We start from the raw sequence: 25,350 nt of genomic DNA on the forward strand, positions 1-25,350 counted from the left end.
GGCGCACAGCCACATCATCTCCCGTCCCTCTTTCTTCCCCACGCAGGTACGTCCACCATCATCGCCGCTTCCTTCTACCCGACAGCATTTTCCCTTCGTTCGTTCTTCCCCTCATGCAACCCCCGTAAAGTTGGCCTAGTCAGGACTCATCCATATACATCGAGAAAATTAATATCTGGGCTTCTCTCGTCGAGTTCGTTCGCGCGCGCCGTGAATAAACCTGGTTGCGCCACCCCGGGTTTCCACCCTCCGCGCTCTTCCGGTGTCTCTCTTCCGTTCTTTTCTCGCGCCGGCAGCGATCAACGTCGTACGAGCTTCCTCTTCTCGTTCCGTCGTCGCTTTTTCGCGCGCCGCGCAAAAGGCTCTCAGGCCGACGTCGTTTAACGTCGGTTAAATAAATTTTCCTTTGTTATTTTGGTATTTTATGAAACGTTATCTATTACAGGAAAATTGTGTTGTTACGATATAATTGTCTCTAACACCTTTCTCTGCCGTTACACGTATCTATAACTTGAATATAAGATTTGTTTTTTTATAAGCGCTCATTATCGCGCTACGTAGAAAGCGTTTATTTATAATACGCATCGCTAATAAACGTGTTGATAACGGCGATAAGAAAATTGCATTTTTCTTCTTTTTCTTTACCTTTTTCTTCCGAAAGACCTTGTGTGCAACCGCCATTTTCCATTACGCGCGCCGCGTAATCTTTCCTTTATTACGGCGCAAAAGGCCGCCGTATAATACTTCGTTTTCTTCGAAGATAAATGTATTGCTACGATGATTAATACGTGTAAAGAAAGGGAACAAAAATTTTGTTCGAGCTTACAAGTTGCGCGCAGCTGTTTCTATTCTGTTCCGTAGAATACTGTAGTGCCGGGTGTGCAGTATCTATTTGTTCTACGGATCGCGATTTCTCTCATAGAACATTAGAAATTATTCTTCAAAATTCTCCTGAAAAAAAAACAAGCTGATTTTTCTGGAAGCGTAGTTTAAAAAGAAAAACTTGCTCTTTTTTGAGAAATTTCTCGAATGTCGATAAATAATATCTCGCATCAAACAAGACTTTCAACGCGCGTTTGATTTATACATCAATATCTCATATTTCTCGTGTATTTGTTACGATCCCGATGGCAATCAACCTACTTTGTCATCTCGGAGCGCATCGGTGTTGTAACGTCCAGTGTATAGCCACGCGTGCGCGCGCGCGCGCGCGTACGCGCTGCTTATATTTACATATTTATTTAACTAACCCAACGGCGCGAGCATTAACGCAAACACAAACGGATAATCTGGAATATATTAATCCGCGGCGGGCGCATACCATCGCTTTGAATTAACGCGAATATTCCTGTGTAAGCCGCCGCACGCGCTGCTACGTCGAATCGGACGAGTGCACCACGTCGCATGCATATTGCAAGTATGTTAATGCGCTTTCTCCTCTCGCGTCCCGTGTCTCTCTCTGTCCTTCCCATCGAACCTCGCGGCCCAGCCGTTCACGCAGTGCAGCTGGTTGCGCACTTTAACGACATAAGTTGAGAACTAGGGAGGAGAAATGACGACGCCGCGCGCATTCGCGTCCAAACACAGTAGTATATCGGCATGTCTGCTTGTTTCTCACCCGAGTTGTAGTTAATTCTCGTGGAAGTCGAAATGGATTTGGAATAAATCACATTACGGGACAAATGGTAGGTATATTGCGTTATTGACCCGATTATGTTTAGCAATTATCTCTTGAAGCGTAATATTCTTCGGTCGTGTTCATTTTAATATACAGAATATGTTGATCTTGTAATTTTGTTTTGCGCATTTACTTGAAAGAGGTGTGAGATTCGTTTTATAAATGTAGATATACGTATAAAAAAAAAAATATTTATCGCGATGTACAAGTTCTGTTGATTATGGTAGAAAACAATATTTGTTGACAATGCTATCATTTATCGAGACGAGATCTATATATCGAGACGGCAAACGTCACGATCGAATTGCTGCAACATAGACGATCCGAGAGAATGCGATTTCGCGTTATTATTGAAGCTTATTAAGACATATTAGTTGCCTCCGACAATATTACTCGAGCGGATCAACGTCCGCATTGTGTATCGGTATTTGCGATATATTTTCCGCGAGTCCCGAGATGTGTAAGCCCGATGATGATGAGAGGAAGGATCGAGAGCTATGGACGAGACGGAGCTTCCGTAAGCCGCTTTCGTTCTTACCCCCTCGAGAGATTTAAGTCCCGACTCGCACAGATCAAATTGTCGTCAAATATTTACGGCTGCCGGGGCCATTCGTCGTTGCGGCGCTTCGAGTATGTCGTAATGTCGCCATGTCGTTTCACGAGTTCAAAACGGACGCGCCGAGAGAGGAAGATGTCATGCGAGATGCCATGCTACTCTTGCGTCGTCACGCGCCAAACGCGCTTTTCGAATCATAAGTCGTAAAGTCTTCATCCTTCGAGTCAGTTCTCGAGTTCTCGATTTCTCGTAGAATAGGAAGAGGTTGAAAATAAAACATTGAATTTGATTGCTCGGACGAAGTTCCTCGCGACGTGTTGCTTCGCGTCGGCGACACTTCCGAAGGTGCTGATCGCTCCGAGTGCCTCGCGTTGCTTCGCGGTTCGGCAAACCCACATTTTTTTCTTGAACCTTGGGGTTTCATAAAAAGTCTTAGTGTTTCCAGAGGTCGTTTTTCTTTGTTTTAGTTCTTACATAGTCCGAAGGAAATATATAATATGTATGAATTTTGAATTAAAAAACAATGAAACTTATATTTTGACTATGTCGATAAGAAGATTTAGAAAACTTGTTATAGCTTGTTCGTAGAAATTGTTAGTTGATAAATCTAAGTGACAATACACAATAATTTAATCCAACGGTGAGTCATCTTACGCGATGGAATATTGGTTTGACCGGAATATCGTTAACTACGAAACGGGGGTTGGATGCACTTAATGTAAGTGAGGTTGGCGGGGTATCCTAAAATGCACAAAGTTCGGTGTGCAGCCGTTCTCGTCGTATCGCTGAAACCATCCGGAGTCTCGAGAGATCTCCACTGTTTGCGAGATCTTTCAAGTGCGCTCCAACGTTGTTGCTGTGTAGTGGCGAGATATGCGAAAGATATGCAAGCCACGTTACTCCTGTGCAGTTGAGAAATTCTCGTTTAGTTCGTAGAAGGTAATTTTATCGCGTGTTGATAATGGAGTGAGAATGCAGACAGCGGATAGTTTGAAGTCGGATACACATTCTGAAGAATTATTTTTTGTTACTTTGAAATTTTTTTTCTCTCTGTTTCTCTCAGCACCTGCTAGTGTTGAAGATTTTGAAAAAGAGTAGAATTGTTTAGGCTAAGTAAGTCGTCAAAAAATGTATAAGAATTGCGAATAATATGTATATATATTCTCTCACCAGGTAGAAACCTTCTTCATTGAGAATTCTACAAAGTCGAAATTTAGTCAAGTGCACGCGAAGAACTTTCAAAGTCAATTTTCTTGAAAACGGGGTCTTGCGGAAACAAATATCCTCGTATATTTTCGACTTGGTTTTGCGTGCAGAATGACCTCGTTCTCGGTCACTGCCGAACACTCTGTATAAAAAGCGTAATATTTTTGTGTGTACATATAGCTTATAGAGATTATTTTTGTGACACAAAGCACTTTATTGTGCGCGCAAAGAATCTTGTTATCGCCATTCACCTGTCAATCAGCTAACATCGAGACGTCGAATCAACGTCGACAATGAGCGTTTTAGTCACTTACAAAATATACTTAATCGATCGTGTGCTATTTAATTTTTTATATTTATAACAATTTTTATTTTAAAATGCGAAACACGGCGCGTGTCTAACGTTTTCAAATATTTTAATTTCGTGTGTTTCAGGAAACGGAAACTTAGAATTGTTTGATAGTGAGAGCGGGCCGGACCTCACTCTATCACCTCAAACCTTTACATCAACGGCGGAGGCCTTCATCAATGACAATAGCGACAGTCTCGGGGTTCCAGGAGACAACGACACCGGTGAGTAGCTAAAGTCATTCAGATCAATTAGATAATTGTATCGCGCGTGAAAAGAACTGAAGAACTCTTCTTGCCTTTATCGGAAATTTAATTAGCAATATCAAAACCAGATTTTTGGACATATAAAAAAATATAAAGTCGCGTAAGAATAAAGAACACTAACAAAGTCTTCTATTTTCGTCTACATTTTCAATCCGCGACAAAATTTCGGTTCTGCGCTTTAACGCGACGTCGCTGAAATCGCTGCGGCGCTTAATCCGACTTAGGGCAAGACGAGATGAATCATAGAATAACTTGCGACAATGCAATCCGCGTGACAATGATTTTAACGCGCGCCTTCCCGTAATTCGATTTAATTCAATCTGCGAGAGTGCAAAACGTCGATGGGGCGCCGAGTTGTTAAGCGGCGGAACACGGGACAATGCATTAACGTAATTGTTGCTCTCCTCGTCAGCGGCACGTAGGAACAGCGGTTATAACTAGTTCGAACAAGTCGGGGAAGGGATGCCGTTGTCGCCGCGTGTGCCGCGGCACATAATGCCTATTGTTTCCGACAAGTATAAGGGACCACCACCGTCAGGACAGTCGTGCACAAGTGCAACGCGCGCGCATTGTTTCTTAGGGAAATATTGAGGGACAATCAGAATCAGCCGCCGGGTACAGCAGTAATTTCAGTTATTGCATTCCCGCTTCTCTCTCTCTCTCTCGGGTGAAGATAGCCGTTGACACGATACATGTAAAGTGCGAATCAAACGATTTCTCCGCGCTGTATGGCACGCGTACAGTGAAACTAATAGTCATTCCATTTTCTAATGCTCTGCAATCAGCAGAAATTACCCGACGTTGTTTACTCGGCAAACTGTGTTACAGATTTCGACGTTGATGTTATATTCTAAGCGATCTTTCTCGGCAAGCAAGATATTGCGATTCACGCCTCTCTCTCTCTCTCTCTCAGTGGTCGTTTTTTATATCATCGTACATATTCATGTAATTTTCACAAACATCACCGACTAAGCTCGCGTCAAAAGCGATAATTAAAAATGTCAACTTTGAAACGTGTTTTTATACGAGTTTATCGTGTGTGTTATTTTTCGCAAATTGTGTACCTACTTAATTATTAATTGCACTCACACACACACACAAAGAATGTCGATGTAATTAAGCGTTCTGATTTTGACGCAAGAGATGCGAGAGATCTCGTTATTGTGAGTCAGTTGATTGATGTCGCTCGGCTTGTCTCTCGACGGATTTTGCGAGCCAAAGATGGACGTGGTCACGAGACGCAAGCCAAACGACCACACGCGCGTTCCCGCAACGTCTGCATCGCGTTCCCACAAGCCACGTCTTATCCTCGCTATGTTACCAAGCATGTCAGCTTCTTACCTGACTTTCAAATTGTACGCATTGTTCTCGAACAATTCGGATTTTTCGGGACATTTTGGAATTTTTGGAACAACGTACCTGCTACATTTAAAAAGTTTGCATCAGCAATAATTCTCGAACAAATCTTTTGTGAGCTTTTATAGATTAAAATTTTACACACAGGATTTACTTCTAAACGAAAACTCAGATTGATTTTCATACTCGAAAATTTTGAAAACAAAAGATTGAGTTTAACGTTACGCGGATTCGTGTTTCGATTTCAAATTAAAATCTGGTTTTAGGCAAAGCTTACGAAACAAATCCGAGCGTAATTCGAGCGCTTTTCATCTCGCTTTACAACGGCCCTTGTTCTCTATATTTTGCAGCATGTGGAAAGTCCGCTTCGTCTTCCCCATTACTCTTTGGTCCCCCCCCGTATGTGCCTGGTAGATTTATCGAGCTTGGTTTGCGACGGGCGAAACGCGCGAGGAAGTCGGCGCCGGATTTTGCCGCCAAACTCTAAACGAGCGCGGTCGACGCGGCTCTCTCGGTGAGGTGTGTGCGTGTATACGAGTTGGATATAACTTTCGCGTGAGTGTAAGTTCGTTAGAACAATTTCGCGGCGGGTGGATGTACCGATGCGAGACGCGATGCGACGATGCGGAGGCCGCAGAGCTTCCGACGCGGAAGGTCACACGAGTATACGCGGCTCGTCTATGAATAAATCTCAACGGCGACGAGCCGATATTTACATAGGTGCATTATATCGTTCGGCTTAAGACTAGATGCCCCTCAAATATCGTTTATGCAAACTGACGCGACACGCAGTAAACATTGCGTTATAGATCTGTATAAATAACACTAGAAAATCTAAATGTACGCGTTAAACGCAGATTAAATTTTATTAATATACATGCAACAACACAAACCGAATTCGATATTTTACGATAGAAATGTATTGCATAAATATCGAATTTAGATGCTATATTCTATATTGTTAAATATTTGCCAATATTATATATTCGGTTTGTTATATCAAATCAAATGTATTTTGAATATGCACTTGATACATTTTACTGTAGATAATAGCGAACGAATCGCGCTTTCCGTGTGTGCTTTAGTGTGTTTTAAAAATAAGATTTTATAGTAATAACAATAACGGTCGCGATTTATCTCGATAGATCCACATCCGTTCGAAAATGCATTACATGCTATACAATTTGTGCAAACTAAGAATCACTTTCGCGTGTTTTTTTTTTTTTTTTTACTTTATACATCAATTAATTATATTATTCCCGAAGAAGGAACAATAGAAAAGGCATATCGAAGTTTGCGAAGAAAGTTGGTTTTTTGTGCGGGAGCAATTTGATACACACTGACTGCGAGCCGCGGAAACGGATAGAACGAGCTGAACGGTCGGATAGTTCGCGATAGCTCCGTTGTTTCTGAAACAACACCCGTGAACTGGATCGTAAGAAGGGAAGAGCGCAATCGCAGTCGGACGTGATGCAGTTTACTTCGAGACACCGGTGGCATTCGTGATTCCGTAGATTCTACGGATACATGTTTTCTGCTCATCAATCGATTGCCGTACCGATATTTTACGCTGAATCTGATTACTCATTTGACTTGTGATCGGGTTAATTTCTTTATTTAGAAACTATCAACGTGTAAGTTAGTTTTATTCAATTAGTTCACATATGTTTATGTGTATTAAATTAATACATATAACACAGTGTGTACAGACGTAAACGCGCGCTATTAATTTTTAACATGGACTTTAGAAATTTTTCCACGCGTTTAAAAATAAACTTGGCCGCACTTTTCCTGTTTTCTTTAATTTTAATGAGCGTAAGGAACGAGAGAAATATCTGAGTTATCATTAACCGTGTGTACGGCTTCCGGAATTTTTTTCCTTGATATTTGTCGTCTTTGCTCGTGGTGCTTTTAATGGCTTCTGATGTAGATCGCGGACTTTGCTCATTATAAAGCTCCATTTCTCTCTTTTTTTTATCTTTCTCTCTCTTTCTCTATTTCCCTCGTTGACGTTAATTTCTCTAAATTGATATTTTCCGAACGCTGCTGCGTGTTTTTTCTACGTAATTGCACAAAACTCCAATCTTTGAGATGGGAAAGTCAATTATACAGACTCGATCGTAAACGAATCGAACATAATTTGAATCGTTATCAACAAACGCTGCATATTTCATTTGCGAGTTTAGTAAAAACACGTGAGTCATACGCTGTTTTAAAACTTATTACAATGATCAAAGATGTATCTTTGACATGAAAAATTGGCTCAAATCAGTAAAGTGAGACACACAACATGTCGCGTGTCCGAACTTGCGTTGAAACTGTCGTTATTTCGTTACATCTGTGATGTATACTGATTAAGGTTTTATGTGCGCAATGTCTGGTTCAATTGTTACATTAGTGTAATGTCACGTATGCGTTTAATACTTAATCTTCCTCAATATGCGCACATGATTAAGCCTTAATTTTATACAGCTCATTACTTGTTATAGACGACGAAATTAAAGTTTTGGTGTTTAATATTTAAAAATTTGAGCTAAAATCTTTTGTAAAGTATTATTTTACTTAACGTTTTTACGTTAATCGCGTCGCCGATTTTTCTAATATAGGAAAAACTATTTACTTATTACATAAATACATTGTTTTTTTTTTGTTTAGGAAGAATTAGAACGAAATTGAATATCATTGTCTTTTTTTTGCTTCTGATGCCATACATTGATAATCACAGTGACGGTGTATGACCTAGCATCGGCGACCGATAGGTACGTCGGCAGTTTCTAAATAACATCGATCGAGATTCGTCGGTGCAATTGCAGAAATCCACAGTCCGCGGTCCGTCGCGGCGCCAGTAGTCGTGAAGATATCGAAACAGATCAGTCTGTAGGAAACTCGTCCTCGGATTTCTTCATCCGCCCTTATCCTTTCTCACCTCCGCTATCTCTCCTCCTTCACTCCTCGTCGTCGTCGTCGTCGTCGTCGCTTTTCATCCTCCGTTGGAGGGAATTCACTTCGTCGTAGTCCTCTGAGATTCCAATACGCTTTCAAACACGCTGAGATTACGTCGGAGCTTATGGATTCCTTATCCAATCTTTCGATCAGCGCACTCGGACTCGACGTCTTATGCTCTTAGAGAACCGCGCGCGCGCGTCTACGCGGAAAGCTCGTTCGCGAGAAACTTGATTTTACGTGTCAAACGACGCTAAATTGACCTGAGTCTGATAAACAGCGATGTTCTAAATGGAAAAATGACTTTTTCCCAACACATTATTTTTCCTGATTCTTTATTTCTTTTCTTTCTCGGTACGAAGCTTGTTTGTGATGAGAAGTAATTATATCACTTACATTGCCAAGTCAAAAGCGACTGCTGATTGGAAAATAAATCTACTTATTGTTCTGTAGCTAACGTCATACATTGTCAACAGAGAGATTAAAAAACAAAACCTCTAAAAAACTAATTTTAAAACAGGAAACAGAATTTTTTTACGTGACTACGGTATATAATATTATATATGTATATAGAATCACGTGACCAAATTACGGTACATATATATAATATATATAATATTCTTTTTTTTAATACTTTTTCTTTGTCACGTGACTTTAATTTAGTCACGTTTTTGAAAACACGTGACTAAAATACAGTCACGTAATTTTAATCACGTGTTGTTTTTCCACTCTTTCTCTTTCTATTTTTCGAGTTTGATTTTCATGCGTTATTTCTGACATCTCTCATATGTACATCATGCGTATTATATGATATGTAAGATTTTTATACTAGCTGTCACTGACAGGTTGTGTTCAATGGCACAACCACCTTAAAATAGAAAAACCATAACAACACGTGCGCGTAGCGCGCGTCTGTATTGTGTTTGTCGAAAAAGTAGTCGACTTTGTGTGACGTCACGACAATAAATAATTATGTAAAGAAAAATGTTTTTTTTGATCGGACACTTGTGCAGGAAATATTCGCGTTTCACACTCGAGATCGCGCGCGCGCGCGGTGTAACGATCGTGTGTATCGAGTACACTGCAAGTACGGCGGTCGATAAATACTCCCCCCGGAGTTGTGTGAGAGATATTGATTTTCTAACGAACGGCGTTGGCTAACGATAATCGTTATTAACGGCGTTTAAATTGTATTTTCGATATTTTGGGGAGCTATTACCGGTTATCGGTCCGACGAGCAGGGTCCGCAAAAGGCGCGTAAATATTACAGTTTACGTAAAAGCGCCAATGGATTACGGTCGTCACCGGATCCGATATAACCGTTCTCTGTATACCATACCGCTACCTGTATACCGTACTCTCGAAATTTCTACAACGAGCGAGAAGAGAGAGGGAGTTTATGCCCCGAGTGTGTGATCACGCTCTCAACTGCGGTTAACGACGTTGTATCGCTTCCCGGATCCCTTCAATGGCCCGGCCGTGCTAATTTACAGCGAAATCTATAAAGACCTAAACGCGACCGTTCTCGATTCACTCGCGGGCACACAAATAACATCGTTCGGAACGGGAAGATGTAAATTCCGAAGATCGAGGGTGCGGAACGTAGCGAAGCAACGAAAGAGCGTGGACGACGTAGCGCGCGAGAGGACGTAGCCAGCGAACGTATGACGAAGGATACGAAGCACGGAAAGCGAGAAGAGTGAGGGCGGATGAAGGGAGATTGCAAATGCGACGGAAAGCGGGACGAGAGCGAGTGTGACAATTGAGAAAGAGAGAGACGGAAATATATATAGAGCAGAGGAACCGGCCTGCTACAACCTCGTTGGGTCTAATGCGGGCTATTCAGCTGCCACAATGCACTAGTAATACGATTTCGCCCTGCACGTCGTGCTTCGCACCAGACATGCAAACGGACTCGGCTAGTCGTTCACGCGCGCAGCCAACGACGTGACACGCACTCACGTTTATTCCCACGTATATATAAATACACACACACACTTGTAGGCTCGCACGAAACACGCGAATCCGTCCGAATTTATGCAAGACAATTTGGGAGACGAGTTATCCTCCTCTAGAAAATCTTTTCCGTGAACGAAGAGCATTTTATCTCATTTGTATTTTATATCTTCTCATTTCCAGGGATCTAAGAGATAATGTGTGTTTCGTCACGTTACAAAGATATTTACTACGTTGAGGGGCGTTTGTTCGGTATTCTCGAAAAATGTAATCTTCCGTTTCGATAAAAGGCAAAACGGGAGATTAAATTCGGTTCCGTGGTGCGGACTTCCTGTCTTCAAAAGTTGCAGGCCAAAGCTAACGCGAATTTAATAACATCAGCGTGCACGCGCGAAATCTTCGTGAAAGAGAGAGAGAGAGGTAGATAGATAGATAGATAGAGAGGGACCAGAATGCAGCTTTGATCACCGCACCGAACCTCGGATTATCGGAATAATCTTTGATAGAATAACCTCAATGGAATACCTTTCAATGGAATACATTTATTATTTATATCGTCAAGATCACACGAACTTTGTTCTATCAATTGAGACAATCAGTGAAATTAAAAATACGTTTTCGAATTCTCTCATACTTTACACAAACAAACACATTACATATTAAAACTTTCTATTATGGTAAAAAAAAAAACTGAAGACTCTTATTAAGTTAGAAATATAAAAAAGAAGGCTTATTAAGAAATCGTAAAAATTTTTTTACTCTCTTAGTGATTTAAAAAAAGAAGAGTTCAAGGCTTAACGTCTGTGTACTCTGTAAACGTGCACGCCTGTCGGAGGGTTAATCAAATGTCGAAACGCTCGTCTTTGATCGAGACGGGACAGGCATGAGCGCGTCTGTGAAAAGCTTCTGCGCTCTTCAGCAACGGCGAACTTAAATTGAAAGTGTCCTCCGGTGTACAAGACGAAAGGAGGATACTAGGAAAATCCTAGAAGGAAAAGAGAGAGAGAGAGAGAGAGAGCCAGTGGCAAGGTGGAGTTCTTCGCGACATAAAGAGTAAATAGCCGAAGGAACGGTCGGCTCGCCGAAGAAGAAGCGGAAGCACGGAAGAAGGAAAAGATGAGAAGCTCGCCTCCCAAAGGGAAAGAACCGGTTGCAACTGAGTAAAAGAGAAGACATTTGAAGGAGGATGAGGTGGGAGGGCGGGACTGAGGGAGGGAGAAGGGACGAGAGTTGTAGTGCATTTTAATAATCGCAACTAAAGCGAGTGGCAGCCAAGCTGGCAGCGTTCAAAGCCGCGCGAATTGCCATTACGACCGCTTTAGCGAGCTCCGAAAGTGGCTGAGTATTGAAATTAAGTGTCCTCCACCCGGAAGAAGCGTATCTATACATCCACTTTTCTTTCTTCTTTGTTCTCGTAAACGACACGGAGCGTCGTCGCGACGTTCTTTACATGCACGCGCGGGATCTCGATTTCGGTTATCCCGAACTCGCTCTTGCTCGACTAACGAAACGCAATTAATCATCGGTAAGTAAGGATTACCGGATGAAGCTCCGATCGCGATGTTTTATTTCCCCGTGTAATTAATTAAAATTTCTTGCGTAGCTTCCCGCTTCGCAACGACTTCTTGTCGTGCAACACACCCTCTGAATAAATCATTCGATGTCGCAAAGCTACTCGCGAAATAGCGCGCGATGTATCAGACCGTCATTTGTATTCGTCGAAATGTTTGTTGTAATTGTGAATATTTATCTTTGAGTCGCACGAAGAGAATATTCCACGGTTGTATACCGTTTGGCTAAAAATATATATTTGTAACAGCGGAATTTTGAGTGTTCGCGCTCTATTTATTAATTTATTACAAACAGTCCCTCGATCTTCAATGGCTTGAGTAAAGGATTGACACGATTTCTTTGTGTGTGTATTAAATAGCTTTTCAAGTTATTTTGTGAAGTGTGTTGAGAAAATGTTCAGAAAACGCTTTCTTACACTTTAGCGCAAATGTTTACGCGCGAAAAGGATGCCGAACACTTAAAAATCTTGTTAGAAATTTAACACAAGAATGTAAAAGCTTCTCTCAAAGCGCTCCGCTCTCGGGATTAAGCTGCCATTAACTTAAAGAGAGAGCGCGCGTTATAAGGAAAATACGGGAATTATGCCGAGAGTTTCTTAAGTTCATTCATTAGCGCGTTACGTGAAACTAAGAAATTGTTTAGCATCCTGAGATCACCTTGTGAGATTGATTTGATGTAATAGGGCAATTTGCGACAACCGATCGATGAAACAAATTATATATTCCTCTTCGGTGCCCGGTCAGAAATTATTCATTTATCGTCGAGTTTAATATCTACTTAATTCACGCTTCATACTTGATCTTAAGTTGCTTCGCTCGAGCGCTTTGTAATTACTATGGAAGCTTTTAATGGTGAATTAAGTATTACGACACGAAAGTTCACTTCACGAAGGAAATATTCGTATATTTTAGCCCATTTTACGAAAGTTTTCGTATTTCGTTGGCTGGAGGATCGCGAACGTGTGTGTTTTGTTCAAAACAATTAGACGGTGTTAAAATGAAACGGAAGTTTGCGCGTGCTGTTTGTATGAGAAAAATTATTGTTTTATTTAGATTTTACCGATATCCAATATAAATACGGAAGTTAATTTCGAAAAACTTAACGTTTTCGTGAAATAGGCCCCTCTCTGCCAATTAGACCGCGAGCGGCTGAACGTGCGCGTCGTTGAAACCTTGCGAGAATGGCCGAATAAAAATGCCCGGATAGCAATTTGCAACGGACGGGGATAGGTAATTCGCGGTGCGCCGGGGGTATTACAGGGAGAAATCGACTCGTAGCCGCGTGCTCGTTTCGCGAATATATTTTTATGCGAGCGCGCCTAATGCCGGGATCACGAAAACCATCGCCTCCACGAGGTTTCCTCTTACCGAAGTTTAATGTTGGCGCGAACTGCTCTTTCATGAACTAGAGAACGAGGTAAAAACTGATTTAAAAAAAAAAAAAAAAAATTATTATGATATAACAATAAAAACCGCTAAAACGAAAATTACGCTAATTAGCTCACAGACCGGTACCAAAGAAATAACTTATAAGAGCTTTTATACCGACGAGTTTGCCTTTCAGCGCTCTTCAAGTTGTATTTACGACATCATTGCGTTCACAATACACGTGTATTTCCCATGCTTTCCGTTCTCGTTAGCCGCAAGACGATAAAGTAAGTTGCTGTCTGGGATGTAATAGATGCGCGCCAGCCGGCGCGGGAGTTCCGCGCGGGAATACCCACTACCTAATTACGTATTTCGACGCACCATTTCGCTGATGACGGATGCGCCATTCCGCATTGATATGCAGCCGAGAAGTAAATTGATCGAGACAGGTCGCGGCGGGGGAGGTCGCGCCACGGATGAAATTCGACCACGGACCATCTCCTGTTCCGGGTTTCTCCATGACATCCGCAGTTTCTGTTACGCGCCCCCGACGTTTCCGCATTCGCAACGCGTTCCGCATCACGAAGAGAGAGTATACATTATGACAGTGAACTCGGCGACGGGGAATGTGCCGAAAATGTAGCCGAAACGTAAGCAACTGTGAATTCTTTTTCTTGTTGATCTCTAGACAATCGTTTTTTTGCGGCAATCAACTTATATGACGTATATGCTTCATAACATTTGCACTGACAATTTTTTATAACATTACAGATATAATGTGTACTCTATGTACGTATTAAATTATATGTTTATTCAATTAATTAAAAAGAATATATATAGAGTGACAAGTAAAATAGATCGCTCGCTTCGTCGCGCCAAAACTCTTTGTCATAAATTAGCGCAGGATCCGAGATATATTCTATTTTACCCTTCTCTCACGACAATAGTGTCTTCTTGGATATCATACCGAGAATGCACCGTAAATACTTTCCCGGGAGTCTGCGGCTCCATTACAGACTCTTCTCTTGCGCGTATCCGCCGCCTGTCGTCGCAAATAATTGCCTCGAATTTCTAAGGAAGGGCCCGCGCGTTTCTCTCTCCACTTGCTACTGCTTTATTCGGCACATCGCGGTCGGCCCCGCCTTGTCAATATTATCGCGATTCGTAATGTCGACGTCGGTGATGTTACGAGCGCCGCTACCATCATCATCATCGTCGTCGTCGTCGTCGTCGTCGTCGTCGTCGTCGTCAGATGGAGAAAACGACGGAAAGGCAGCGGAGGAGCGATGAAAAGAAGAGGTGACATTACGCTCTCCTTTTCCCTTCCGGCGTAGGAAGCGGCAATTTGCTTCGCCGTCGCTTCGCGAAAATCACCTCGAGGTACCTCGAGACGTCGCTTTTACCCCTGCGACGGATATCATCCTCGCAATGCTTCCGAAGTTTCATCGCAGCCAATAGCGCCGAGGAAGAATATTTAGCTCTACAAAGTGCCGGGCGCTCCGCCGGTTAGCTTAAGAAATTGTTCTCAAAATGATGCTCGATATCGCGGCTACCAACTCGTTATATTGAAGAGATGTTGCGAGACAGAGAGAGAGAGAGAGAGATTAATCGAACTGTGTCGGTTGCCTGCAATTAAAGTAGCTATTCATTACTCAAAGAGAAAGACACCGCGCGCCTATGAGTGACGTTCCTCTGTTTTGTCAGACACAACAGAGGCGCTTGCTGTTTTAATTTATTATAGCGCACGGAGAGAATACGCACAGACGCTGCGATTTAAAGGATTAAGAGTTATTTAGCTTTGAAAAGTAAACAGCTAATTTAATTATAGACAAGTGAATATAAAAACGCGTTGGGGTTTTTCCTTCTTTTTTTTTTTTTTAACTACGATGTCAAACGCAGGGAGGTTTTAAGTCAAGTTTACGACGTAGTTAACGCGCGTTTAAACTGAAACATTAAATTTTTTTGTTTCAGTTGCATCATATAACGTTTAAACTCGACTGTCCGTCGCGTGTGTAAAATAAGCGAGGAGTTTCGACAGTTACTCCTGCGAATCGCGCGACAGATACAAATGAGAGACAAACAGTTAGACAAGAGACTACGAAGTCACTCCTTTCATCTTGTACGCCACGCACGCTTTGCGCTTTGTTTTCTCAGAGAGTAACGCCACATACATGTCTTCCCTCGTATACGCGAACCGCCATTGTTTCTAACTTTAATTTCTCTTCCATGTCTTTTGCGCGCGTGCATAAACGATTTCAAGGTTGCGTGTTTTCGCTCGGAAGAAAAATAGTCCGTTGCATTGCTATTGGCGATACAGAGAAGGTTGAATAAGTTATGACATTTAAAACGCATTAGCGATTCGTGGAAATTGAAATTAATGAGAGATGAAATGAAGATACATTTATCATCGTAGTGTGTAATATACGTTACCAGGAAATATAAATAATATTCATCGATGTAAATTTGGTTGAAATTATTAACATTTATCGAACTCGTATTTAATGAATGATAAAATGTTAAATGAATGAGAGACGAGTGAGAGAGAGAGAGAGAGAGAGAGAGAGAGAGAGAAAGAAAGAGAAAATAAAACAGTATTGATCTGTCGTATTAATATGCAAATCTTAGAATAATGCAATCAACATTTTTATTCATTTGCATTCCGATGACTGAAGTGTAGAGGTACTTTTCGATTGCGCGATACCGAGTTAATTAAATAATTTCGATATCAAAAAGAATTTCGCGAAGATCGATGTTATCCCCCGTTGGACGCGGAGGGAAAATTGAATTTGCGGTCGCGTTTAACTCGTAAAATAGCTCTTCGTCTGTTTTGAATTTTCGATTTCGCAGCTGGGCGCCGCTCTCCCATCGCCGAGCTTCGCCTTTGTATCCCGTCTCGTTGGTTTAAACATTCCGTCGTGTATTACGTATGTATAAGCGCGTAACAGTTAATTTCAAAGTGCAGTCGCGGGTAGTAGTCGACGACGTATCCTCTCTCGGCATTTTCCTCGCTCCGCTTTGTCGAGGAGGAACGTCGGAGAGAGAGAGAGAGAGAGAGAGAAACGATACGGAAGGAGATACGGCATAGTGATTTCGCGACGACGGGAAAGGCGAAAGCCTCGCGGAATGAAGAAAGGAAGCTCTTCTCTCGCGCGTCTTCGCTTCCGTATAATGGATTCAAGTATAAATATGAATTTCCGCGGGAGAACGCATTTAATTATTCTGCGCGAGCGTGCACCTTTCTTTTTCTTTACCTTTTTTTGCGCGCGCGCGCGCGAACGTTCGCTCGCTTCTTCTTTTTTTCTTCCTTTGTCTTCCGTTCCGTTGCTGCGCGCGTGCGAACGCGGACGGCGGAGTTAATGAAAACGTCACGAAGATTTGCATAGACAGCGCGCGACGAGAAGAACGCACCGCTATAATCAATTTCGCGCGATTCGTGTGTGATTCAATTACTCACTCAATTACTTACGGCCCAATTATTCGGGCGCCGTCGTCGGAGTTTCTCGTAAGGAATCACTTTAAAACAATTCCCTCCGAAGAATCTATTCGACTTTAATCCCTTCCTCGAGCTACTTGAAAATATGTTTACTCGTCGCTCAAGTTACACGACAATTATTGACAAATATATTTACTTTACTACGGGAGACAGTACGGATCGTCTCCGTTTGTTAAAAATCATCATCATCATCGTAACGATACGTGCGAATCAAAAAAAACATTGCTGGCAGTTATTCTCGAGCTTTTATTCAAAATGTAGGTTTAAAAAATCTACCTAAGCTCTTCGTAATTAACTATAAAAAAAGGATCTGAAGATACTTTAAGAAAATGAAATATACTCTAATATTCCTACATACTATCTTAATAAAAAGAAACTCAGAAAATTTGAAAGTTGTGAGGTAGATTTCAGATGTGAACTTTAAGAATAAAGTTTCTATTTTTGTATTCGTATCCGTCAAATGATCCGTTAACCATTGCTCTTATTTGTTCAACAATGATAGTTTTAATATCTTGCTGTATTTTTTTTTACTCTCTGGCTTTGTTTAATAAATATATACTCATATATTTTCGTGATACTCGGAAAAATGATGCAGAACGCAAACTGAATTCTTACATTTTCTCGCCCGCTGTCTCATCCTCATAACTTCTTTTCTGTTGCTTATATAATACCACGAGGAGAAACTTTTCTCTCACTTTTACTTCTCTGTACATTTTCCACCTTAAATTGTTTCTTATTATTATACCTTTTTCTCCGTTTCATAATTAGCATGTACGTCCTATAACTTCTGTAAACGCACTTTTCTTCTCGTTATATATTCCGAGAGAACTTGGATCTCTTAGAACATGAAACATTATCCTATTTTCATTCTTCCGTTTATTTACAAGATATCACAAAAATCTACGTGTCCGTAGATGAGTAAAACAGAAGGTTTGTAAAAAATTTTTATTCGAATTACGATCAAGAAGTTTTTGAACATTGTGCGTGTCTTTCGTACGAATGGCGCGCGTCCTCTTGTATTCTTTCTATCTCGAATTTTTTTACACCGTACAAGTAACTTATCTCTCAGTCGATATTATGCAAGAGGATTGTTTGTCGTCATACTGATAGTGTTGGCTTAGGATAAGACTCCTGAGACACGGTCGCGCGCTTTTATCGTGTTCTGTTTTCTCGGAGTACACGAAGTTACGTGACACACAGTGTACGACATCTCTTTGTACTCTTGGCCGCTATTACCTTGGAAAAAGTACGTTCGCCTTCGACGTCGAAAAACTTTTCGAGGGGGGGTATTCTTTCGTCCCCGATGTACGTATTCATCCGTCACTTCGACGTGGCGCATATCCCTCGTCAACTTCTCTGTCATTCGAGCTTCTACGAGAGATACGTTCCATTCGTATTCACGATGGCAGACGCAAATCCATTCCCGTGGCTTTCGCGTTCGAAAGAACAGAGACGAATGATGACTTTAACGTGGAATCTAAAGTTGATCGTTTTTTTTTTTTTTTTTTTTTTTTCGGAATCTGTACAGTCGGCAACTGAATCACTTGGGAGGGAGACGTTAAATAAAATGTATTGTATTTGATTATACATGATTCCGTTCTCTTCGTATAAATCCATTTCTGTGCGACAAAGATTTATGTTCTTCCTCCCGGAGTTATCTGCTTGTAAAGACACAGAAGAAAAGAGGAAGTAGTAGAGCAGAGAACACACTACAAAGAAAGAGAGAGAGAGCGAGTTCAGTGATGGAAGAGAGAGATCCTCGTAAATGATGTGATCGATAGGCAAATTCAAGGACTGACGAAGGCTTGTTCGCGCAGAAGACGCACCGAAGTTCGCGGTTGTAGTTTGATGTACTTTCTTACTCCACTATTCCTCTTGTCCCCCGTATATACACAAGTGCACATGTGAAAGCACGTTCTCCTGTCTTTCACTCAGTTGCCATAGGTACGCAATATAGTACGTCTCGCTTGTCGGAGGGAACTTCGCTTCCGCGGGACAAAAAAAAAAGTCTCCGCAAAGAAGCGCGGAAGTTGATCGTTAGAGAAAGAGGAAGAGCGATACATTTCTCGGCTCCGTGCGATTTTCTTGAGCTCAGCGGTACAGCGGCAGTCTTGTGTACTATTTTTTTTTTTTTTTTTTATTACGCAACGCGGTTAATGTGATCTATATTTTCCAAATCTTTCGAAGAAAACTTCACTCCGCAAATGAGCGCAAAAAGAATTCCGGTACGTTTATTTGCAGAAAATTTTTCCGCGATAATGCGAATTAATAGCAGAAGCGTGGAAGCCGCGTAATGCTCCCGCGTTGGCTTACTTCCCGAAATTACTCGGCAATAAAGCAGAAGGTCGGTACGTTGCGCATAAAATGTAGCGTGTGTCGAGTCGGAAGCGTGGAGTGTAGTCGAGCGGAAGGACAGAGAAAGTACGAAGAAGGACGACGAGAGAGACAGTTGTTAGAAACGTCACGCGCGCGCGCGCGCGCGGTTTTGCTTGGCTCTGCTCTATAATTTTATTGCTTTACCACCCGCATGTTGCCGTGCGCTCGCCGGTAAAAAAAAAAAAAGAAAGAAGAACAAATGTGGATGTTTTATAATTCGCGGACGAGAATTCTTCGTTGCGATCGTCGAAATGCGGCTCGCGTGAAATTAAATCGTAAGAGCGCGCGTCAATTCTAAACACACATTTCTCTGACTGTTCCGTTAACGTGACAATAATAATCCGAGTAATGTCAGTGTACAATAATAGTGAATAATATCCTTTGAGCATATATAATGAACTTTTTTATCTCTCTCGCGAGAATGAAACTGGATATTCTCGTATCGAGTGTCGATTTTGTAACGATCGTCTGTTCCGATATAACAACTGACGTGGAAATGCATAAAATTTTCTTGGCATAAGAAGTATTATGTAGTTTCGGTCTATAAATAGTAGTAGTCCGCGCGTATATACTTAGCCTAGATTTCGATCTTTCTGACGCAAAAAGTCAAGATAGACATCTCGGCGCATCGAAGGTCCCGTAGTGTATATAAATAATATACTCCTCTACATTATCTCCGGGGTTCATTATTGTGCGCATCTCTCTATAATATTGTCGGCTCAGTCATTTATCACCCTGCTCGCAGCGCGATGAATGTTCGAAATTGTCCTAACTTTTCTCGGAGATGCCGCAGGCGTGATTCAAGACCACGAGATGCTACTAATCCGCGTATCATCCTCGTCTATACGAGGACGTTACATCGAGGTTATTATTCCCGCCAAGTTTTCCGCACTGTAAGCTCCCCCGCGCTTCTTCCGCGTCGATACACCCATCTTGACATCGTTAACGTGAAAAGAGTCAACGTGCACTCTCTCTCAGCGCGGTGGCGCGTCATGTCGGGGCTTCGACGCGCGTACAGGAGTGCCTTCCGGGACAATAGGGGCACGGCGTGGTGCAACAACGAGAATCCCGCGAACGCCCGAGACACACTGCGGCGCCCTTTCATTGTTGTCCCGCTCTCGATACTCTTCTCGTCGACGGTGGCGACGGCGCGCGTTGGTGTTCTTTCGCGGTATATACGACACTCGGAGGCAACGATGGCACTTACACCGAACGGCTGACCCGACAATGGACCACTCCACTTCACTCGAGAGAGGGCGAACCATTCCTATGCTAACGGCCTTTCACGCCAAGTGCAGGGGTGGCCTCCGCCGCCTCCAAAGCGATGAACGCTTCTCTCCGGTTGAGAATTCGCGTACATACACACGCGCACACGTAGAACCGCGCGTTTGTACAGAGACGTGGATGAATCCAAGCTTGTCCGCGCGCATATATTTACCCTCTTGACTCCCGACGACGACGCGGACCAAGAGATGAGCACGAAAAACCATTTCCGGTCGCCGACACTGCGCCGGTGGCCAGCAGCGGAGCAGTGTCGTCGACAAAGAGTCGATTCCTCGCCGATATTCGACTTTGTGGATCGAGTTTCGGCACTGCGCCCCGGCTTTGTGAGGAAATCCGTTCTCGCGGAAAACCACTCGCGTTTTTGGCCTGATATTTCGCTCTTTCTGTCGGGATATTAGCGAAGGATAGATGAATTGAAACCGTGTGTGTGTGTGTGTTTGCATTTGCAATGCGTTCTAGCTGCTTTTTCTGTCGCTCTCAACAGAAACTGATGCAAACTCACACATAGGTCTCCGAAATAGCTTTTTGACTAATTGCGCGTCCCTTTCGCGATCAGTGATCGATATATTTGCGCAAATATTTGCGAGCATAAATTTGAAATGCCCGAACTGACTCTGCACTCTGCGGTTGTTGCGTTGATGATCATCGATTTTTAACGGTCAGGACGAGCTCTCCGCAAACCATGCAATGATAGTGTTTATTCCTCTCGAACCGAGAGAGAAAGAGAAAGAGCACCGAAAAAATTGTATTCTTGTTTTGAGGATATCCCACTTACTTTAAGTATATTTTATACTAAAATAGGCGCCAAGAAGAGTTTCTTATTTTAAGAGGAAAATCCTCTAAATAGTAATATTGATAAGAATATATACTGATTAGAATATAAAAAGCCTCTATAGAAAAACATATATATCTCACTATCGAAAAAGACTATATTCTTAAATAACGAATATATTCTTAATTTCAGAAGAATATCATCTAAAATCTTTAAGAAGATTTTTTAAGTATAAAATCTTCTACTTACAAGAATATAATTTTTTCGGTGAGAGAAAGAGAAAAATTGTATTTCTCTAACTATTAAAGAGACGATGTTGCACGTAAATGTTTTGTTATTAAAAAAACTTAGTTAAAAATAGTTTTTTACATTAGCTTGTTGCTAAAAAACTTTATTTGTGATGTCAAAGGCCTTTCCAGCAAGTGGTAATCTCCGATAAAGTAAAATATCGATATTTTGTGTGCGCTTGAAGAGACACCCATGACACTCATCGTCATCATCGTCTAGCAACAAGTGGCGGTAGGCCGAGGCCACGCTGTAAAATGGTATATTCATTAGGCTCCTTTTATCAAAGACTCTCACACGTCGGCTAAGAGAACGATGATAAATTAGACATTAGTTCGACGCTCCGACGCGGGCCACGTCGTACCGCGTTGAGATGTTCGAAAGTTTAGCGATGGGGAAAGGACGAGCGAAGATATCGTAAAGCCGCGAACACAGTAGTGAAGCCCTCGGTAATAAAATGAAGTAGTTGCGGCGAAGTAGTTTCTCTGCTGCGAAATAGCGTCGGTGCGAGAGAGAGTGCGACAATGTGTGTGTTTCGCGTAGCCAGATCCTGCGAGCGAATCCTGTTCTATACATATGACGTGTGCAAGTTTTCGTCTCACTCATCCTCGTCATCCAAATGATAAAACGTATTGTCGTGTCCAGCAGAATGTAGAATTCCCGGGACGGGATTTGTTGCGCCGTTGTCGAGCGGCGCCAAAGTGCCAGTAAATTCCTGCTGGCACTGCAATTTTCGGAATGCGACACAATGCCGAAGCGCTGCACAGCGGACGATGTGTGATCGCGAGTTTCTCTCGTCGGAAAATAATCCAGCTTAAGGTACAATCACAATTGCGCGTTTTCAGCGAGGATTTTTCTAGCGCGGGAGCTCATGAAGCGAGTTAATTTCATATCGTGAATTATTTGTCATAATAATAATTGTGATGTAAGCAGAACGTAGTGAGAGAAATTTATATTTTGTAATTATAGAACAGGTACACGCATACACACATATATATGTATATATTAGTTATAAAAATATTTTAAAATTATTTCTACTTTTTTATATCTTTTATGTAAATATTATTGTTGAAGTTGGGTACAATTTCAATGGATTTTGCAATTACAGTTTTGTTCATTTCGCTTTACTGTGCTTGTGTTTTCGCGACAAATTTAAACTGCAATTTTGATTAAAAATTTAATGAAAAAGTACGTAAAAAAAAAATATATATATATATATATATATATATCTCATTTTTTTGAATCTGCACACAGCACATATACGGTAGTACCGAAGTTGACAGAAGACCCATTTATTTTATTGGTCAAAGCAGCTTGCGAGCGAAATTACAAACGGATTTAACGATCGTTTTCTCCGGCTTTGTCATGTGCTCCGGAATTTCGATCTATATCTACGTCGCCACAAACCTCCAATCTCTTCCCGTATAGCCGCCTTTCGCATTCTCGTCGTCGTCGTTGTCGTCATTTCTCTTCTTCTTCTTCTCTCTCTCTCTCTCTTTCCTTCTCCGTCTACAACTGCTTTGAGGAAACTCGTTAATCCAGCTTGAAACTGCGAGAGCACTCAAACTTCCTGAGTCGAAAATGATCGATCGAATCGCGCATTTGGGACTCGACCTCTCTCCCAAAGATCGCGGATATATACACAAATACAAAGCAGAATGCGAATCTCCAACTGTAATTAACAGTTTACCCGAGCCATGTGCATTTTCACTAGAGTTCAACGTTGCGGCCGTTGTAAAACGCTTTGGTGATTAGAAGAGAGATCTTCCTAAAAATATAAATTTTCAAAAATTGTCAAAAACGAGCTTTACATAAAAAAAAACCTATATGGTCAAAATTTCACACAGAGCTCTATCTGTTTTATAAATTGAGATCGCAGTTTTATGTGTTAATATCCATGTAATGACATTGTCTTTATTGTTTCGTATATCTCGAGTTTTGCGCAATATTCTCTCGCATATATGACACGCGCGAGATGCGAGCTACGAGTCTGATAAGTCTCGAGTTTGATACGACCGGACTTGATACCAGATTGCAGCCAGAATAATAAGGAGCAAAATCGATTTGACCGAAACATGTATACGGCGGAAACAAGAACACGGACGTAAAAACTTGAATTCTGTCCGACTGGACGAGCGTAAATCTCGGTAATCCGTCTATAAAACACAATCCCTCGTCGGAATGGAGGAGGCAGACGGCCGACGTGGACGCCATGTATATCCACGCATTAACCGGAGGAATCTCTTACTCGTGGTCAATAAGCGTATCATGCATGCGCGGATCGCCATCTCGGAAAATGATATCCACGTTTGTCTGTTTCGGTTGAAATGACGTTTGCTTGCTTTTCTGAGAGAGAGAGAAAGAAAAGAATAAGAGAAGGTTTTCTTTAATTTTCCTTTTTTTAATTTCTTCCTTGATATAAAAGTGCATTTTAATTCACTCTGATAAAATGAATTTTTTTTTAAATCAAAATTACCGCAAAATAAGATAAATATAAATGTTTTAAAATGTAACAAAAATTGTAGAGCATTTTGAAAGAAATTATCTATAAAATAAATATTCCAAACATAAAGCGATGCAAGTTACATTTTTGCAAGTGATAATAGTAAATGGACATTTAATAAAACTCAATTTATCTTTTTACCATTTAAGTAACACGCCTGCGCGCGCGGGTGCATATGTGCGTGTGTATGCGTGTACTTGTGTGTGTTGATCCTGTTTATGAATATCTGATGCTGTTGCTCGTATCGGCTTAATTATTCGAATTAATTCTTCGCTTTGATGTATTTCCAGTGGCACATCATTTTCTGCGAGTATTATACTCAATTAAAATAATTACAGCACGACCGAAGCCAGTGCGCGACACATAAAATATTCTCATTCGTACTACGTGAGCGCTTATTAAAATTACGTGAGTGCGCTTTTGTTTAGTCTTCGTCATACGTTTGTATAATGTTATTTTTTTAAATTGGATTTTTTTTTTTTTTTTTTTTTGCGAACGATATTTCATCAGCAATATTGCGAGTAGCGTCGCATATTTTACGCCAAACGACGTCGTCGTTTCTATCTATGAGCGTTTTTAATCTTCTTGGCAAAACATATCAAAATCGACTTATCCGGGCGCGTACACAGAGCGCGGCCTTTGTTTCTCTGTTTCGCGTGTCTTGTTTCGCTATTGTCAGGAAATGGGTGCGGCGCGTTATTTCATGGCTCCGCGAGCGTATCGATTATGTTTGGATTGAACGGTGCAAGGATCTTCCGTATGGTTGTCTTGCTCATCTTGTTCTTTCTCTCTCTTTCTCTCTCCTTCTCTCTCTCTTTCTCTTAGGAGAAAGAGAGAGACGTTCCTTCTCTCTGTCGCCACGGAAAGCCGCGGGCTAATCTCTCGACAAAGGGACCATCGAGTATCGATCCCTTATTCTCTTTGACGTGCCGCTTACTATCTCTCGCCTGCACACCGACCCCTTGATAAAGGTCCGGAGTTTACTGACGCGGGCAACGTAGGCGAATTGACGCGCAAAATGCGTTTGCGAATCTCTCATGAACGCTTTTAATGAGAGTGTAATAATCAATAATACATCTCGCTCTTGCAATCAGCGTACACTAGCGCTTGCAAGAAATTGCTTAAAAAAATCTTTCGAAATTAATTTTATTTATATTTATTTAATATTGCGCGTGTTGTATTTTGCAGACAAGTGTGAAATATACACATCGAACGATATTATCGAGAGAAGAGACGCGATACATATTTGAATCTCTGTTGACTTAACGTGGCAGACTAGCACCCACGTGAAGTTGGCCCCCCAACATTAAAAAAAAAAAACTTTTTTTATGTCAATCGTTTGCACATTGTTTGCACAGTTTGGCACACTTCGATTTTTCGTTTGCACA

General features: G+C 41.6%; 1 protein-coding gene across 1 annotated transcript in view; it reads left to right on the top strand.

Moving 5' to 3' along the window:
• LOC109863881 overlaps positions 1-25,350 on the top strand; it is a 395,995-nt gene that overhangs the window by 248,848 nt on the left and 121,797 nt on the right. Inside the window, exon 6 of the mRNA XM_020444540.1 lies at positions 3,876-4,013. Coding sequence (XP_020300129.1) covers positions 3,876-4,013 — 138 coding nt within the window. The remainder of the gene's footprint in view (positions 1-3,875; positions 4,014-25,350) is intronic.

This window comes from Pseudomyrmex gracilis, unplaced genomic scaffold (genome assembly GCF_002006095.1).
Source record: "Pseudomyrmex gracilis isolate BER0280 unplaced genomic scaffold, ASM200609v1 scaffold_0, whole genome shotgun sequence".
Taxonomy (NCBI): domain Eukaryota; kingdom Metazoa; phylum Arthropoda; class Insecta; order Hymenoptera; family Formicidae; genus Pseudomyrmex; species Pseudomyrmex gracilis.